Here is a 19132-nt window from a genome sequence, read left to right as displayed (position 1 = left end):
ATCCATTGCACCTCAGACCACACATGTAAAGTATAAATCATTAGAGCCAGGGAATGAAAGGTGTTTTTCTTTCTTTGTAAGATCCACAATTAAGCTATGAGATAGAGTCCCCCAGACTCTTAACATATTACCATGTGCGTAAATCAGTTGGTATCGCAAATTTTATTTTCACTGTCCCACAGATGTAACTGGATCTCTGGATCTAATGTGCAAAGATATGAAGGGCTACGTTGCTAAAGGGAGAGTTAATGTTTTTGTTTAACTGCTGCAGATGGTTTAAATCAATTCTTAATTCTTTTTTATATGGGTGTAAAAGATTAGATTTGACTGGTTGAATATGACAGTGACTGACAGATTTCTCACAGTCCCATCCATACATCTCAATACAAGACAAACACCTGTGGCAACAGAAAAACAAGACTGAAGGCTCTGAGGAGGGTTTGCTTTTTAATATATTTAGGACAAACCAAACGAAACTGAGCTGACGTGTCGTTAACAGGTTCACAGGGAGCATGGACCTTTTAGTTTATAGGAATTGGACTATGCAAGTCCACTATTGGCAGCCACCATGGTTTACACCAGCTATTGTCATTTTAGGAGAAAACATGGGATTTTGCTTCAAATACTTTGTGGTTTATGGTGTCACCTGAACTCTCTATTTGTGTTACAAGGAAACCATACTCAAAAAATGTTTCAAGTGTAATCCATTCAAATTAACTTTTCTCCTGGGATTAGAGTAGACAGGGCTGATGGCCGGCGCGGACACGATGGGCCGAAGGGCCTCTATCCGTGCTGTATAACTCTATGACTCTATGACTCCTGCTGTTTGAACTTTAACCTGAAGAAATTAGTTCCTAACAAGTTAAAATAAACTTTTAGCATCAATCCATTATATAAAAAAACACCTTTAGCATTTTCAAATGACCTGTTCAAGTAATAGCTTACCATTTGATACAATTTATTTTAATTCAATTGCACATTACTCCTGCCCTGTGCTTTAAAGGCCAACTTAATCCAGGAACTCACCATGTAGAGATAGCAGGAATGTGAATTGGTGAACTAAATACTCCTTACAATGCCAGTGCACTGATGCCCCAAAACATTGTGCAGTATTACAGTATTTTAGAGTTTCTGGTCATAAAGAATGCAAATGGAGCGAGAAATTTGGATTATTATTTTTTTGAAGAAGCCCTCTGGGTAGATGGACCTGAGCAGTCATTAAATACAGAGGAACAGGCAAACTGCATTATTAGCTATGGGTTATCCTGTAAATATCGTTATAGTAAATTCCTAACGATAGCGGGGGCCTCTCGCTGGCCTGCATACCAGACTTTCTGAGCCATAAATTTTGCAGATTATAACTTAGTGCAAGGAAAGTTAGTGCTAAAATATCTTCTTATTTTTGTTGGAACCTATCACCATTTAAATGTCCAATCCTAGGCTTCCTTCTAAGATTGCTAATGGCACAGAGGTCACCTGGTGGGTGATCCCACTTACAGTGTGAGCTTTCCCATGCAAAGACCACCCACAGCCTCCATTTCTGGCTCCAGTGCCAGCTTCATTGTTTTATACAGAATACGTTTTATTTTAAGAAAAAAAGATGAAATGAAAAGTAGTGTGGCACCAAACTGATTCATGTACCAGAGCGCTAAGCTATGTTCATTCTGGATTGACAAAGAAAAATATAAAATAAATATTTCCATTGAAATATTTTGTTGCAAAGCACTAAATTACAAGTATAATATTCAGAGTTCAGACTGAATACACAGACATCAGGGGCATGATTTTAGCACTGAGCCCCCCCAGCGCGTCCGCAGATATTCGCATGGACAACCCGGAAGGCAAATGAGTGCTTCGCAATCTGCGATCACAACTCAATTGAAAGTAAGTATTTGTGCTTCCGGATTTCCCATGTGTCAGGCAGCTGGATTGACAGGCTGGCTGCCTGCTTGTTGGAGCCGCGAATCAGAGAGGGGGGAGGGAGAGAGATCGTGGGCCATGGAAGACATCGGAGGGGTGGGGAGAGGTGAGGGGAAGTGGACGACATCGGGTGGGCCTTGGAGAAGACCGGGGGGGGGTCCACCATCGGGGTGGGGGTGGGGTCCAGCAACGGGGGAGGGGTGTGTGGGGGGGGCTCCAGCATTGGGTGGAAGTGGGGAGCGGATGATCTTTGGGGTTCGATCACGCTAGGTGAGCTTGTTGGGCCTGGATGAAGCACTCCTGCTTCTCCGGGCCCACAAGCAGTGCAATAAAGCAACTCACCTCATGGATCAAGCTCTCCATGCCTGTTTTCACTATCGCAATGAGGTACATTGCCCTTTTAAGTATCGGCCCGCCGGCTTTAGGTATGGACAGGACTTCTGGGTTTCTGTTGCACATGTGCGCATCCTAATGCAGCTGGGTCAAACCTGGAAGTGGGCGCGCTGGAGCCGGGATGTGGTCCCGTTCCAAAAAGCTGGTACTTCAACCTCCCAATCCACCCGTTCTTGGGGGTTAAAATTATCCCCTAGATCCTTGACCTATATCTCTCTTGTGCCAGTTAATTGGAGGTGCTGAGATGGAGATCATGCTATAGCTGTACTTATTCTATGGAAAAGAAATGGTTGTGGTGCCTAATGGGCTTTTTGTATTCCTTAATTTTCTTATGTTTTATTGATTTATGCATTAAATAACTACACTTAAAACCATTCACTATATATGGGTATGCTTTAAAACTGCCAACAAGCATATACTTATGTGTACCATTATATATTCTTATGCAATGGTCAGGTCTGCAGATAAAGTAATGACCACTACTGCTAGGTGGTAAGTGGCCACTGCCCACAAACCACTTTCTGAGGGTGATCTGGTTGGTGCAGTAGTTTTAACACTAGTCTCTCCAGGGTTCAAATCCAGCCCAGACTGCTGAAAGGCTTTTCTGTCTGCTGCCTGAAAGCAACCTATGTGAAATTTAATTTGGGCAGTCTCAATCCAGGGCCTAAAGCACAAAACTAATTCAATCTCCTTAGAGAGGCCGCAGGATGGACGGTGCATGAGATGGAAAAAAAATGTTGCTGTTCTCATCTGATTGGGATTGGGACAAAGTAGAGGGAGCTTTATTCTCCTATACCTGATCTGGATGTGCCTGTTAAAATGACGCGTGGAGCGAGACCAGCAAGGATAGGGCGAGTACGTCGCTACAAGGATTTTGACTCCCCGCATGTCCTGTTCTCATCGGGAATGTGACGGGGGTGGGGAGGTTAAAATCGGGTCTATCAAACCCAAACTGGAACTTAAAAGGAAAGCATTTGATAAATCTAGGGCTAGCAAAATGAAAAAAATCATGAAAAATATAGAAAATGTAATGGGGAGGTGAAAAGGAAGATTTGTAGGACTAAAGGGGAATATGAAAAAAGGCTAGTAAATAATATAAAAGGAAATAGTAAGTGCATTAGTAAGCATATTAAAAGTAAAAGATTAGTTTAGGGGAGGGGAGGATCATTCAGGGATGAAGGGTGAATCTAGTTGTGGAGAATGCAGGAAGGCAGAGCAATTAAACAAATATCTTGCATCAGCTTTTACAAATGATGGTGGAAATGAGATGTGCTAGAGGAGGATATGAAACAATTGTTCTAAGTAACACAGAAAAGGAATTCTCCCTCCCTAATGTAAGGATACTGAGGCCAAATGTAATACCCCTACTGGCTGAGATTAGGTAGCACAGGCTGAGGATCAAACCAGAGGCCTTTGGTTGTCTATATAGCTCACTTCATCACTGCCTTAACCAGGGGACCATTGGAGAATCTTGGGATCTACAGTTAACGACAACCAACTCTCCTGCATTCATAATATGCACAATGGGAAAATGTTGTATTGCATGTGCATGTAATGATAAAATCTCCTTAAATGCACACGAGCACAAACTAGCAATCTTTTCAGTGGGAAAAGCAGCTGAAGTCGCTTGGGATTGGGGCATCATGTGGCACTCTGGCAGGGTCTGTGGTTACACCCGGAGCAGGTAAGCAATAGTGTGGCAGTGGGGTTGTAGCTCCTTTAGGTCCATACCATATAATCTACTGCTAAACTTCCCACAATTAGATATAGCACTCAGTTAAAATTTAACACTGCGCAACATTTGGATTTTATACCCAAAATGTGATGAGAAGCCAGTGGTGTTTACTATTGGGAATCCATGTAAGTGAATTCATGTCTATGAATTAAGGGTGCTTTAGTTATAATGATCTAAGATACAGTGGAATTTATGACTTTTAATCAGACCTGGAAGAGCATTTACTGGCTCGTTTAATTTATTTTGGCAAAATAATATGATAGATTTTTGCAGCTGTTGTAGAGGTGTGACTAGAATCCAAAATGCGGGTCGTAATATTTCTGATGACACACAATTATTTGCTCTAAACATCTCATTTTTTAAAAGACACGCTTATGGTTAGTCGGGATTGCAGCAGTCGGTGGGGGGAACGGAGCATGGGGAGGAGAGGGGAGCAGTCTGGGGGAATGGAGCATGGGAAGGAGAGGGGAGCAGTCAGGGGGAATGGAGCATGGGGAGGAGAGGGGAGCAGTCGGGGGGGAATGGAGCATGGGGAGGAGAGGGGAGCAGTCGGGGGGGAATGGAGCATGGGGAGGAGAGGGGAGCAGTCGGGGGGGAATGGAGCATGGGGAGGAGAGGGGAGCAGTCGGGGGGGAATGAAGCATGGGGAGGAGAGGGGAGCAGTCGGGGGGGAATGGAGCATGGGGAGGAGAGGGGAGCAGTCGGGGGGGAATAGAGCATGGGGAGGGGACCGGTGCAGTCGGAGGGGGAATGGACCATGGGGAGGAGAGCGGAGCAGTCAGGGGAATGGAGCATGGGGAGGAGAGGGGAGCAGTTGGGGGGAATGGAGCATGGGGAGGAGAGGGGAGCAGTCAGGGGGAATGGAGTATGGGGAGGAGAGCGGAGCATTCGGGGGGAATGGAGCATGGGGCGGAGAGGGGAGCAGTCGGGGGGGAATAGAGCATGGGGAGGAGAGAGGAGCAGTCGTGGTGGGGGGGAATAGAGCATGGGGAGGGGACCGGAGCAGTCAGAGGGGGAATGGACCATGGGGAGGAGAGTGGAACAGTCAGGGGCGAAATCAACACTGGACCAGAGAGTAAAGCAGTTGAGAAAACTGGAAGCTGGAGTGAGACACAGGCCCAAGTTGAAGCAGGAATGGTACTGGGTCAGTTTCCTGTTATTCATCAGCTGGGAGAAGCAAAGCCCAGGGCCTGAAACGGGCAGTGGCACATCCATGTGGCTGAGGCCAGGAGCATGAGCATTCTTAAAATTGAGGCTGGGGCTGGAGGCAAGCTTGGCACATAGACTGACAGCAGTGGTGTTCCTGGGGCCTAGATCAGAAGTGGAGGCATTCTTGAAGCTGGGGTTGGGAGCACAGGTGTTCTTGAGGTTGGGACCTTAGGCATTCGTGGGGTCAAGACCAGGAATGGAATTGTTCTTGGGACCGAGCAGTGGAGAGGGGCTCTGGGGCCAAGGCCCTCCCTAAACCTCTCCGCCTCTTTCCTCCTTTAAGTTGCTCCTTAAAACTTACCTCTTTGACCAAGCTTTTGGTCACCTGTCCTAATATCTCCTCATGTGGCTTGGTGCCAAATTTTGCCTGATAACGCTCCTGTGAAGCGCCTTGGGATGTTTCACTATGTTAAAGACGCTATATATTTTATAAGACATTGTGCCATATAAAATAGAAGTCAGATGTGTGCCCTTTTGAGGATGGAAGGTGTAATTGCTGTGCATTCTTGAACTAAATGATGGGCTTACTTAGAGGCCATGTTGCAGATGGCAGGTTTTGGTTGATTGACAACAACAAGAATAACATTTATAGAATCATAGAATGGTTACAGCACAGAAGGAGGCCATTCGGCCCATCAAGCACATGCTGGCTCTATGTAAGAGCAATCCAGTTAGTCCCATTCCTTCGCTTTTTCCCCATATCCCTGCATATTTTTTCCCTTCAAGTATTTATCCAATTCCTTTTTGAAAGCCACGATTGAATCTGCTTCCACCACCCTTTCAGGCAGCGCATTTCAGATCATAACTACTCGCTGTGTAAAAAAGTTTTTCCTCATGTCGTCTTTGGTTCTTTTGCCAATCACCTTAAATCTGTGTCCTCTGGTTCTCGACCCTTCTGCTGATAGGAACAGTTTTTCTTTATTTACTTTATCTAAACCCTTCATGATTTTGAACACTTCTTTAAATCTCCTCTTAACCTTCTCTGCTCTAAGGAGAACAATTCCAGCTTCTCCAGCCTATCATGTAACTAAAGTCCCTCATCCCTGGAACTTTCTACTAAATATTTTCTGCGCCCTCTCTAAGGCCTTCACATCCTTCCTAAAGTGCGGTGCCCAGAATTGGACACAATACTCCAGTTGTGGCCGAACCAGTGTTTTATAAAGGATCAACATAACTTCCTTGCTTTTATACTCTATGCCTCTATTTATAAAGCCCCGGATTCCGTATGCTTTTTTAACCATTTTCTCAACCTGTCCTGCCACCTTTGAAGATTTGTGCACATACACCCCCAGGTCTCTCTGTTCCTGCACCCACTTTAGAATTGTACCATTTAGTTTATATTGCCTCTCCTCATTCTTCCTGCTAAAATGTATCACTTCGCACTTCTCTGTGTTAAATTTCATCTGCCACTTGTCCACCCATTCCACCAGCCTGTCTATATCCTCTTGAAGTCTATTACTATCCTCCTCACTGTTTACTACCCTTCCATGTTTTGTGCCATCTGCAAATTTTGAAATTGTGCCCTGTACACCCAAGTCCAAGTCATTTATATATATATATACATATATATATATATTAATATTTATATCGCACTTTTAATCTAGAAAAGGTCAATTAAGAAGTTGGACATGTGGAACCGGTCTGTTCTTGGAGAGAGGAAGTTCGGGCACATATTTTAAGATTGCTTTGCACCTGTAAGAAAGAGAGGTGAATGCAGGAGGTAGAAAATGTAACCTGTGTCAGCTTGGCTCAGAGTTAGCACTCTGGAAAAAGGGGTTGTAATACGTAATCAACAGTAATTATACAAACATGTTACATGTTGTAGGGAAATTAATCTGCTATTCCTACCAGCCTCTGAGTCAAAAGTTGTGGGTTTAAACGCAATTCCAGGATTTGAGCACATAATCCCAGCTGACACTTCAGTGTAGTACTGAGGGAGTGCTGCACCATCTGATGAGATGTTAAACCGAGGTCCTGTCTGCCTGTTCAGGTAGACGTGTCAATGGAAACTCTTTGAGGAAGAGCATGGGAGTTCTGGCCAACGTTTATCCCTCAGCCAATATCACCAAAGACAGATTAACTGGCCATTTATCTTACAGGTGCAGGCCCAGTTACATCACTTTGGAGAAGATCCAGAAATTGCAGGGGAGCTTTGGAGACCTGGCGTAACATGCATCTGCCCCAAGTATAATGAAGAGGAAAATCTACCCCTTAAGATACGCTATATGATGTTGCAATGGCATTGCTCACAGTGAGTCGGAGGGGTTTTGCCAATTAGTAATATTAGGATCGTATTACGTAAGGTTTGCAGCAGTAAAGTGGTGCTCTCTCAAGGCCATTTCCTACTATATGTAAAAATAATTGTATTGCCACAGGTAAATACAGCAGAAGGCCCCACTTTGGCCTTATAATATCATACTGTAGTTCAGCATTGTGACAGCTGTCAGTTCAGGAGTTCAGTCCAGCCTCATTACGTGACTCATTTTACCTATTTATCATAAGGCCAGGCAAACTTAATCTTTCCCTTCCTGGCAGGGGACTTTGAGAAAACAGTGAGGGATGGAGGAATACACAGCATTACACACAGTAACATGGAACATACCTGAAGCAGTCCAAATCTATGACCTATTTAAAATCTCCAGTAAAACTGCAAAATATACTCTTGGTGCCATTTTCCCCCCATAAGCAGGTGTAGGCACGATGTTATACACAAATATTCCACAGAATACTCTCAAATTTGTCTATCTACTTGTAATGGTCATTTTCCAGTCTGGAGCAGCGCTTGGCAGGGCACATTTGAAATAAGAAAGCAAAAAATGGCCCAGATTTTGCTGGAGCGGGGCATCTCGTGGCATGCCAGGTGTAAAAATGACTGAAAGGTACCGATGAGAAATGATAACCTTTATGTAGACACCTTACTGGCTTGTTACAGATGGCATTAGTGGACATTATGGAGATGCGCACAATCATCATTAGACTTTTTCCCGCAACCCACAGCTCGAAATGTTTTTTGCCGCAACCCACAGCTCGAAATGTTTTTTGCCCTGAAAGTTGCTGGAAGTGTGAACTGATAATGAGGGCAACGGGGCATCAGGAATATCGGTGATCAATGGGACCAATAGTCTATCTCCTTAACCGATGAGATTTAAGGATTGAGAAAGATACAGCAGAACGACAGAGAAGGAAATAGTGAATTAGAGTCAAATCAGGTTTCAATTCACGGGGTATCTCTTCCTCGCTACAAGTTGCTGGACAATTTACACATTAACAACGGCGAGCACCATAAAACTCACCACTATCTTGGTGGCAACATCTCGGCTGATGCCTTTGTGTACTCATTACGACAGGGCCAGTGAGCAAAATGATTGCAATTGCCATTATATTATGATTTTGAAAAAAATTGGTAGCAAACAGTCTGGAGTCCATCAGGTGTAGTAATGATTGAAAAATACTGATGAGAAGTGATAACCTTTATGTAGACGCTTTACTGGCTTGTTGCAGAATGGCATTAGTGGGCATTATGGAGATACGCACAATCAATTGCCTTTCCTATCTTCAGGGTGCACCTGAGAGATTGAATACATAAATATAAAGAATTGAGGCTCTCAAAAAATGTCTGCCTCCATAGCCCCTGCTGCTTGGTACTTGTTATCTGTGATTATTTTCTCAGGCCCACTTAAAAAGAAATCGGAGCTTAATTTCTGTGACATTGCTTTCATGTCCTCTCACTATTCTACATAGCACTGTGAACTCTGGCAAAACAGAAGACTAAATGTAGATCTGGTTTCTGATCCTTTTTACATTCAACATTGTGGAGTAACCAAAGGAATGCTAAGCGGTTTTCTGAATAATCAGTCTGACTTTACTGAAACCTTACAAGGGCCGAGTGCTGAATTGCCTGAAATGTTGAAGGCACTTTAGTCGGTGCTGACAATGTCTGCTGTTATTTGTGGTAACGCGAAATCCAGAATCAAACCCTTTCCATTGGCTGAAACTGTAGAAGGACCTGGCGAAAAGTTAGTCTTCAGGGAACGTGCAGTGCGGCAACATGAATGTATGTTATTATGTTGGCTTTGAGCATTAGATAAGTGTCAAGTTCACTCTGATACGTACATCCCAACAAAAGCAGATCTCTCCTGCGGTTGAGATTGGGATCGTTAGGTGGCACTGGCTCAATTCATCAATACTCAGTTTATTCACCAGTTATGACCAATTATAAAAAAGGTCTAGGATTCCTCCTCCCAACATCATACCCCCCCCACCCCCACCTCCTAAATAGAAGGTACTTGTCTCCAATCTGATACATCTTCCCTGCTATCTGTGTAGACTGTAATTTAGCAAAGATAAGAGATATAAAATTAATATATAAGTAAAGGATCGTTTAACAATAATCAAATCACTGATTTACACCCAAAACACAGTTTTAAAAAAAAAATCAAAAACCAGGTGATAATTTGACTACTTTGACTTATTCAGTTACTGCAAATCAGTATGCCTGTTAGTAATATACTATGTGTAACATGGCATAACACCCCTATTGATATAAAACAGCATATCCGATGACTTTCTGGGGGACAAACTGAACATTGTCTCACCCGCTTCTTGGTGTTAAATCCCCCTTGCGGGGGGATGAATATCAAGTTGTGATCTCCTGGGCCAGATCTCCCACAGAAGTGCGCCAACTGCCAAATCGGTAGCCGGAGACTTGGAGGTGTGCAGTGCGCCCACCTGAAACAGGCATTAGGCCATCTTCTTCCGCATATGCAAATCGGGGTCCTAACAATAGTTATAAGACCCCGATCAAAATTGGTCATAAAATGGGCAGAGCTTGTGTCACGTATGCTCCCGCAGTTGTTCCGGGTCTTGTGTGGCCTAACCCAGTGGTCCTTAAAGGAACGCTGGAGGCCGTTCACAAAAAGGTAAAGAAAATGTTTAATACTTTCATTCCTGTGGAGCCAGGAGGAGCAGGTGTGCCCGCCCCCGCCTACTACCACTGCTACCACCCATCTCCCCAACCCCGCTTCACCTCCCGCTTTCCCAGGACCTACCTATATATGGCCATCCTGCAACCCATCTTGTGTGTCAGTAAGAGTGATCATGCGTCATGCAGTAAATTGTTTACTATTTTATATGTGAAATTCTTTGAAGGTGCATATGTATTCCCTGCTGAAGTACGGCCGTTCATGATCAGCAATGCAAGAGATGCAAGGGGTTGTGTGAAGCCTTGTGATGGACCCGTAGTAATTGTGGAGCAACTTGACTGACAGCACTCTGTGGCATGCATGCTTAGGAGATTTACCTCATCCATGGCACTGTTGCATAGCATAAGCAGCTGCCTTAAGATATGCCATCTTCTTCCGCATCTGTTCCTGGGTATTGTCCATCGTAATGCGCCTTGCTGCCACCTCCCAACAGATATGTTATACTGTCCTGCAGAATGCTAAACAAGGCAATGCTTCTCTCACTCACTTCAGACAGCAGCACTCCCCTTTCACCAACCGTCAAACAGGGAGTTTGTGTGCTGTGTCACTCCACCACTTGCCCACAAACTCTGTTCCCTGTCTGCACTTATTTTGCCAGTTTATGTTTTTCCCCAACGCAGCCTTTGGGGAGGCTGAAATAAAAAAAAACAGCTTATGTTAAGTATTACGATTATTTTTTCCAGATGTGTAGCCAGTCACCTTTAAATGGCTGTATCGCTTTCTATTTTAGCTGTAGCCCTTTAATGGCTACTGATGCCTGCAATTTCCCAACCCCTGGTGGTAAGCTGCCAGTTCCAGGCCCAATAATAGGGTGGGATCTTGTGCCATGAATAAGTAATGAAGCTGATTCCAGAAAACTCTGGGAGTCGGGCCAGCGAGATGTCAACACGTGTTGCGCTCCGGTCCCGTCACTTTGGGAATGGGATTTTCCTTCTGGTAGTATCTGGATCTAGTAGCAAAATATCATTGCCAGGCATTTATTTTCCCCCCTCTCTTTAAAGAGCTGCTGTGGGCTAAAGGATGGGGCCTGGACAGGGATTGGTCAGAATACTAATCTACCAGCCCACTTATCCACTTTATGTGGCAGTAGGGATTTGAATAGTGAAAGCTGCTCATATCCCTGCCGTGGTAGATGAGTTTACCATCCTGGACACCTGGTGTAGTCATTATTATAATATGATGTTATGTCCTTGGTAGGTCTGGTGCGCAATTGTTTCAGGGCAGACTGTGAAAAAAATAATGAGCCACACAGAAAATAACACCAGCATCTGTTGCACAGGCAGATCAGCCATTTAACCTGTGATAAATCTGTTCCTGTTGCCTTGGACAAGATACCAGCACAGATATGTTAGAATGAAATGTATCATGGACAGTATATGATTATTCATATGATTACTCGATGCATTTAAGGGGAAGTTAGAGAAGTATATGAGGGAGAAAGGAATAGAAGGTTATGCTATTAGGGTTAGATGAAGAGGGAGGAGGCTCATGTGGAGCATAAACACCGGCATGGACCAGATGGACCGAATGGCCTGTTTCTATGCCGCAAATTTGATGTAAATTCATTGTTACTGTTCACTAACGCAGGTTTTCTGTGTGTATTCCAGATTCAGACTTGAGCATGCGGACCTTGAGCACACCGAGCCCTGCACTGATCTGCCCTCCGAATACACAATCTTTTCAAAATGGCCGCGGATCCTCCACCTCATCTTCTTCTGTCACAGGGGAGACCATTGCTATGATCCACTCCCAGCCTCTGTTCCTTGTACCCCAGGGTGCCATCAGGCCAGCATCAAGGCTGCAGAAAGAACAGGCTCCCATTGACAGACTACCAGACCAAACCTTGATCCAGATGTTTTCACACCTCCCCACCAACCAGCTGTGCCGATGCGCACGGGTCTGCCGGCGCTGGTACAACCTGTGCTGGGACCCACGACTGTGGAGGACTATTCGCCTGACAGGTGAAACAATGAATGTGGACAGAGCTCTGCGGGTGCTCACCCGAAGGTTGTGTCAGGACACACCCAATGTATGCCTCATGTTGGAAACAGTCATCGTTCAAGGCTGCAGGCGGCTTACAGACAGGGGCCTCTACACCATTGCTCAGTGCTGTCCAGAGCTACAGCAACTAGAAGTGCCAGGCTGTTACAACATCTCTAATGAAGCACTCTATGATGTTGTGTCACGGTGCCCCAACCTGGAGTATCTGGATGTTTCAGGTAACTGTACAGTAAACGCAGCAAAACCAACTATCATTGTCAAGAGTTGGCAATAGTCCGAGTGTCTGAACATTTGACTCTTAGCTATAAGGTCAGAGGTTCAAATGCCTGTCAAACTCTATGCATCAGTCAGGTGAGTATCATCCGTCTTTTGGTTCAACGGAGCACGTTGCGACAATGAGGCATTTCATCTTGGGGGGTCAGGGAGGCACTGGATAAGCATACGTCGATGACTAAACTGCTCCCCAAAATGGTGTTTCCTGCTGGTAGATCATAGCATGGCACTGTAAATATCGTCCCAGTCCGAGGGGCCATCTATCCTAACTTCCAAAAGACCTTGTCAATTTGCCAAACAAAATCATTGTAGAAAATGGAATCAATTTTCCTGAGATGAGCATGTGGGAATACCGGTCACCCAGGCACAACGGTCTTCATTCCCTTTACATTGCCGCAGGATGTTAGGGTTTCCCAAGACCCGCAGGCCATGAGATGCCATGGAAGTGCTTCCTTTTCCTGTAGTTACACCAGCGAGGTACCCTTTGGAGGCGTGCCCCAAAGAAGCAGGCCTTGAGGTCTTGCCCCCAGTGCCTCTCTGATCAGATGTTTGGGAGAAGGGCAGGCCTGCAGGTAAGGCCCCTCTTTTAATTTTAGGGATCTCGGGACAGGCATCAGCTGGTGGTCTTCTGTTTTTGGACATCAGTCAGAAAGCTCCAGACATGGCCACTGTTATTGTTGCTGCAGCTCTCTGAGGCCTGGCGAAGTGCAACACACTTTGGATGCACTTGCACCTGTTGAGTGCCTGGGCAGGAAGGTTGGGGGGGGGGGGATGGGCTTGCAAGGAAAATAAGCCCATAGTTTTCATTTTACATTGCAACAAACATAAAGCGCTCAGAGATTGACAAATTCAGAAAAAAGCTAGAGTACAGAATCTTGAGACGCTGTGCTCATGGTATGCCAGGACCCATACAGACAGAAATCTGATGAACTTGAGGACCCTTGGGATCTCCTTAATCCTGTTGCGGATACTCTGGGGTCCATGGAACTCCGTTTGATCTCTTCAGGGTTATCAGGCTCATACTTCCTTGGGGCTTGCAGTGCCATGGTACCCACGGCTGAGTGGGACTTCTGGCTCCTGGCACCCCTGACCCCATTGGAATTCCCAGGCCCAGGACACTTATATAAAATACACTGGCACATGCGCTTATATTGGCACAACTAGGGTGTCCATCTCAGGAAATTCTTCGACCTGAAACGTTAACTCTGTTTCTTTCTCCACAGCTGCTGCCCGACTTGCTGAGCCTTTCCTGCATTTTCTATTTTTATTTCAGGAAATTAGAGTCAGGGCTGGCTGTAACGATAATGGACAGGCCCAAAGAAATGGCCCAAACGAATTTTCGGGCTTTTTTCCAATTGGCCAATTTCCCCACTGCAATCGATTGCTGTGCGATGGGTTGCATTGGAGAAACTCTGGCCTTCAGCGAAACAGCAGGCTCTGTGGCCCTTAGCAACACTGGGCACAAGGAACACACATGTGTCCCTTGCAGGTGGCATTGTCAAGGGTAGAAATGTAGGAATGACATTTGCACATGCCCTCCCACAATTAGTTTGGAGGTTGCAACAAACATATAACAGTGCAGGGGCCAAGTAGAATTGGGTCCCCCCAATTTTTGCCCATCTTTCTCCCTCCCCCCCCCCCCCCCACCCCCACCCCGCCGGCTAGGCCATTTTGCAAGGACGTGAACCCCCCCACCCAAGAGCTACAGGTTCTCGGTTTTATTTTGCAGCTGGGAGAACCAAGCGTAATTTTCTTTTTAAAGAAAATTAATAAATAACAATTGTAGCATAAAGATAGCAATGAAAAGTTTGTGGAATTTATTGGTAATGCTCAGACCACTGGACAAGAGCATGGGGGATCAGTTGTGCAGGTTCAGATGAAAGGCTTCAGTTACAAAGAGAGGCTAAAGAATTGGGCTCTTTTCTTCAAAACAGGAGGAGATCTGATAGAGGTGTTCAAAATTATGCGGAGGTTTTGATAAGGTAAATAGGGAGAAAACATTTTCACTGGTCAGTAACTGGAGGGCATAAATGTATGTTAATCACCAAAAGAAATAAGAGAGAGGCCATGTAAAATTCTTTTAGAGGGTTGTTAGGACATAGCTGCACTAACAGCAAGAGTAGTGGAAGCAGATTCGTACTAATTTTTAAAAGGGATGTAGATAAATATTTTTTTTAAATTAAAAGAGTATGGGGATAAGGCAGTGGAATGGAAGTGGAGAGCTCTTTTATAGAGCAGGCATAGGCGTGATGGGCCTAAAGGGCTACCGTGCTTTAAAATTCAATGATTCTATATAAGGACTGTCATTTTTTTATAAATGGTCCGTGTTAATAATTTAATACATCAGTCTCTTTTTTTTTGTGTAGGCTGTTCCAAGATAACCTGCATCAGTCTGACAAGGGAAGCTTCCATCAAACTCTCTCCACTTCACGGAAAACAGATTTCCATACGCTATCTGAACATGACGGATTGCTTTGTACTTGAAGACGAAGGGTTGCACACGATAGCAGCTCACTGCACCCAGCTGACACATCTCTACCTGCGCAGGTGTATACGTGTCACAGACGAGGGCCTCCGCTACCTGATGCTTTATTGCACATCAATCAAGGAGCTGAGTGTCAGCGACTGCCGCGCGGTGAGCGATTTTGGGATGAGAGAGGTGGCAAAGTTGGAAGCACACCTGAAGTATCTCAGCATTGCTCACTGCGGCCGGATCACAGACGTAGGTATCCGCTACATTGCCAAGTACTGCAGCAAACTGCGCTATCTGAATGCTCGAGGTTGCGAAGGCATAACCGATCACGGGATTGAGTACCTTGCCAAAAATTGCACAAAACTGAAGTCCCTGGATATCGGGAAGTGTCCGCTAGTTTCCGATGCAGGCATGGAGTTTTTAGCGTTGAACTGCTACAACCTGAAGCGGCTGAGCCTTAAGTCATGCGAGAGCATCACTGGCCGCGGTTTGAAGATCGTCGCAGCCAACTGCTTCGAGCTTCAGATGTTGAACGTTCAGGACTGCGACATCTCTGTCGAGGCACTGCGGTTTGTTAAACGCCACTGCAAGAGATGTATCATAGAACACACCAATCCTGCCTTTTTCTGACAGGATGTTCAACAGTAAAACAGAACAGACCATAGATTGTAAAGCCTCAAATTTTATTTGCTTTTTTTTTCTCCTCAATTCAAATATTTAGTTCATTTCCACATTGTAAAATGTCATTGCCTTAGCAATATTATTCTATTATGGCTGAAAGTCATGGTAATGAAAATATTTTTCTTTTTTCCTCTATAATGTACTTGTACCTTTTTGGCTGCCAAAATCCCTACAGAAACCAGTGTCCAGAGGCATAAACTATTCAAGTTACTGGAAGAATTGATCAGATTTCATATTATTCCATAAATCTATCACTGGGATATAAAAAGGAAATATACTATAACTCTACCCTTTATTACATATTGTGCCGCTAAATGTGCTGTTGGGGGAGGGGAGGAGGTTGATCCAGTGGATTAGTATATTGCCCTTTCACCTCAGACCTGGGCTTGAACGCAGCACAGGCTGATGGATGTAAATCTCTTTCTGTCGGTCCTCCATGAAATTAGTTCCAACCCATCAACAAGTGGGCATTGACCCAAAGCACAAAAATGCTGCTAATTTAGCACTAAATTTGACAATCTCACTCAGAGAGGCCACAAGGATGGCTGATGTGGGAAATGGGAACACCACATTGGTGCAGTCAGGGATGCTTTTCTGAGGTTAGGCCGATGCATGATGTTGGCGTAAAGTAAAATGAGCTTTACTCTGCAGCTGGTTGTGCTTTATCTGGCCTGGGAGTGTTTGACGCTGACATTAGAGTGATAATTTTCAGACTTTGTGCTGCCAGTGGGCGGGGGGGGTGGGGGGGGGCTCACCCTCTGGGAGCACAGAGTTGGCAAATTAACCCAGGATGTCTGAAATTGAAAGTGATCCAATTCCCAGCACTAACGTTCCTCACCCTGATAAGAATAAAAATGCACTAAAATAATAGTGGGCTAAAAAGTATTTTAAAATACAAGCAATGGTATTACCGCTCAGCTGAAGGGGACACCACTTCAGTAGTCACAGTGCATCCAGTCTGGAGCAATTGGACAAGTTACTAAAGTAGGTTTAATTTCAGGTGTCCAGAAGTCGCCCAAGCAAGGCTTGCTGCCTGACTTTTGACAATAACTTGCAGGAGAAGACAGCAGGATGTGAATGGTCTAATGGGGAACAAATCACATTGTGTCCGATTTTAGAAGCCTTTTTTGGGCATTAATTAAAGAGGCCTCTTTATCATGGGGAAGGAGAACAACCATAGGTCACGTCACATTGATGTTTTCATGGCACAAGAACATGACTTGCAATCATCATGTCACAGTGCTTGCAAACAAAGTTTGCCAAAAGTTTTGAAATCAAGGCAGCATGTCTTAAGCAGGACAGTTGTATTAGCAAACAAAAATATGGGGGGAGTTCTCCTCCATGATTCCGTTCAAAATCAGGTGGGATTGCCATGCAAAATGTCAGAAAATTTGGGGGTGCGGCCTACCGCTACCTCACTGTCCCAACCGGGATTTCTCTCCTCTCGTCCCTGTCATGAGTGCTGCTAGTGGCTCCTTCCCCACCCATTACATGCAAATGAGGTGGGGGGGTGGGGGGCGCCTGGGTCCCCAGCAAATCTTCCTTCCTTTCCACCCCAGTTATCACCACTTCCTAGGGCCGCCATATGGAAGGTGGCCATAGGCCCTGGGAAGTAGTGGTAAAGGCCCATAGTTCCCCCAGTGTAGGTGGAGGGCCTTGTAATGGCCAGCTCTTCCTCCGGGCAGCCCCGGAGGCTTACCCGCTGAGATTTTCTGCCTTTGCACTGATAGGCCTCCTCCCAGTGGCGGGAAATCCACCAGGAGCCTACCGTGCATGTATAATGAGCCATGATGCAGGGAAATGGGTTGTGGCTGGGGTGGATATAGAGAGGATCTGGGTGATGAAGTGGGTTAAATAGTGACCTTTAACCTCTACAACCTGGGTTCAAATCCAGCCTATGCTGATAGGATGAAAATCTGTCTGCTGGCTGAAGGGGTTCCATGTGAAATGAGTTTGAGCAGGCTTAATTCAGTTTCTTGTGCCATGTGTCTATAACTCAAAGCTGCCCTTAATTTAATACTAATTGGCAATACACTAGTAATCTCACTCAGACTGACCACACATTGACTGGTCTGGACAATGGAAAATTTCACGCTGGTGCAATAAAGCTTGTTTTTCTGAGTTTGGACCAGCTTAGAGGGACCTAACTGCACTGCACCTAATGTGACACTGTTCTATTCTGACACTGAGTGACCAAAATGGAAAGTGTTCCATTCTCCAATACAAATATCACCTAGTTGAGGGCAAAAAATTTTTAAAATTAAAAGTTCTTTTAAATTCATTTCCATGCAACCATTCAAAAATAACACGATGTCCATATATTACCTTGTCTTGTGTCTTTGTCACAAGAATTAAAATAATTGTCCTGTCATCTTCTGCTTTTAATGTTTTTGGGACTTTTTTTAAAAAAAGAGTCAGACAATCATTGTTTCTTACTGGAAAAACAAATTGTTTCTCAGTGTAAACCATTAAATTCTTTATTCGCTGGGATTGCTAATGTTCATTATATTGCAGTTACAGTCAGTATTGACTGACAGAAAGGATCACAGTATCTTTTAAGCTAATTAAAACGGTTCATGTAACTTGCTCTTACCTTCTGAATGTTAAACACAAAACAATACTGAACACTTTAAATTAGGATTACCACCAACTGATATTTGACATCTGTGACCTTCACCAGTGCACAGAATTTCACATCACCCTGATCCTGCACCGTCAATTTTACTTCAATTGGGTCTGATAATCACCCTAAGGTGCAGTAGAGTCTGAACGGGAATGAAATATCCTTTTGGGGTGTCATCTAAAAAAAATATTATTTGTGAAAAAGGAATGCCTTAAAGTTCTGTAAGAACGTGTTCTATTTGACAAGGTCGTCATATGTTGTTATGTAATTGCATTCACCTCAAACCCAACTTGTATTGATAAATTTCAGTCAACAATTTAATTTAGTCAAAGACACCCTTTTATATCAAAGTAAAGCAGACAGGTTTGTTAAGTTTATATAATTTAAAGGGCACTGTTTTCATGCAAAAAAGTTTAGCATCGTTTTCATTTGTTTGGTTAGAGAGAAGAGCCAGAAAAAGCCACATGACTTGACAGTTTGGGCTGTCTCTCAACTTTCTTTGTTTGTGTTTACAACAAAATGTAGTTTCCATAAACAGTCCTGCATCTTCTATGATCAGAAACATGTACCCTTATGTATCCTCTTGAAAGGGAGCAGCATGACACAGGTTTAACTTTTGTACTTAAATATTTTGCAGCAGAGGTCACATGACTCACCCACCATGCACTCCTGTCATCTCTGAAAGGCACAGAGCATCACAATACCAGACCTCATTGATTTTGCGAAAACTAATAAGCAACTTTATTTAAATTCACAAGAGCGAAGTGAATATGGCAGAATAATCATCAATAGAAAGTTTAACTACTTTCAATTGTTTCTGAAACCAAAATAATGAAGAATCT

General features: G+C 44.3%; 1 protein-coding gene across 1 annotated transcript in view; it reads left to right on the top strand.

Annotated features, from left to right (window-relative positions):
* Positions 1-18098, top strand: part of fbxl7 (F-box and leucine-rich repeat protein 7) — a 221908-nt gene extending 203810 nt beyond the window's left edge. The window contains exons 3-4 of the mRNA XM_067997761.1: positions 11847-12458; positions 14880-18098. Of these exons, the coding sequence (XP_067853862.1) occupies positions 11847-12458; positions 14880-15616 (1349 nt within the window). The 3' untranslated portion in view covers positions 15617-18098. The remainder of the gene's footprint in view (positions 1-11846; positions 12459-14879) is intronic.
* Positions 18099-19132: the final 1034 nt, after the last annotated feature.

This window comes from Heptranchias perlo, chromosome 2 (genome assembly GCF_035084215.1).
Source record: "Heptranchias perlo isolate sHepPer1 chromosome 2, sHepPer1.hap1, whole genome shotgun sequence".
In the NCBI taxonomy this organism is placed as follows: domain Eukaryota; kingdom Metazoa; phylum Chordata; class Chondrichthyes; order Hexanchiformes; family Hexanchidae; genus Heptranchias; species Heptranchias perlo.
This window is presented reverse-complemented; position numbering and strand designations above follow the sequence as displayed.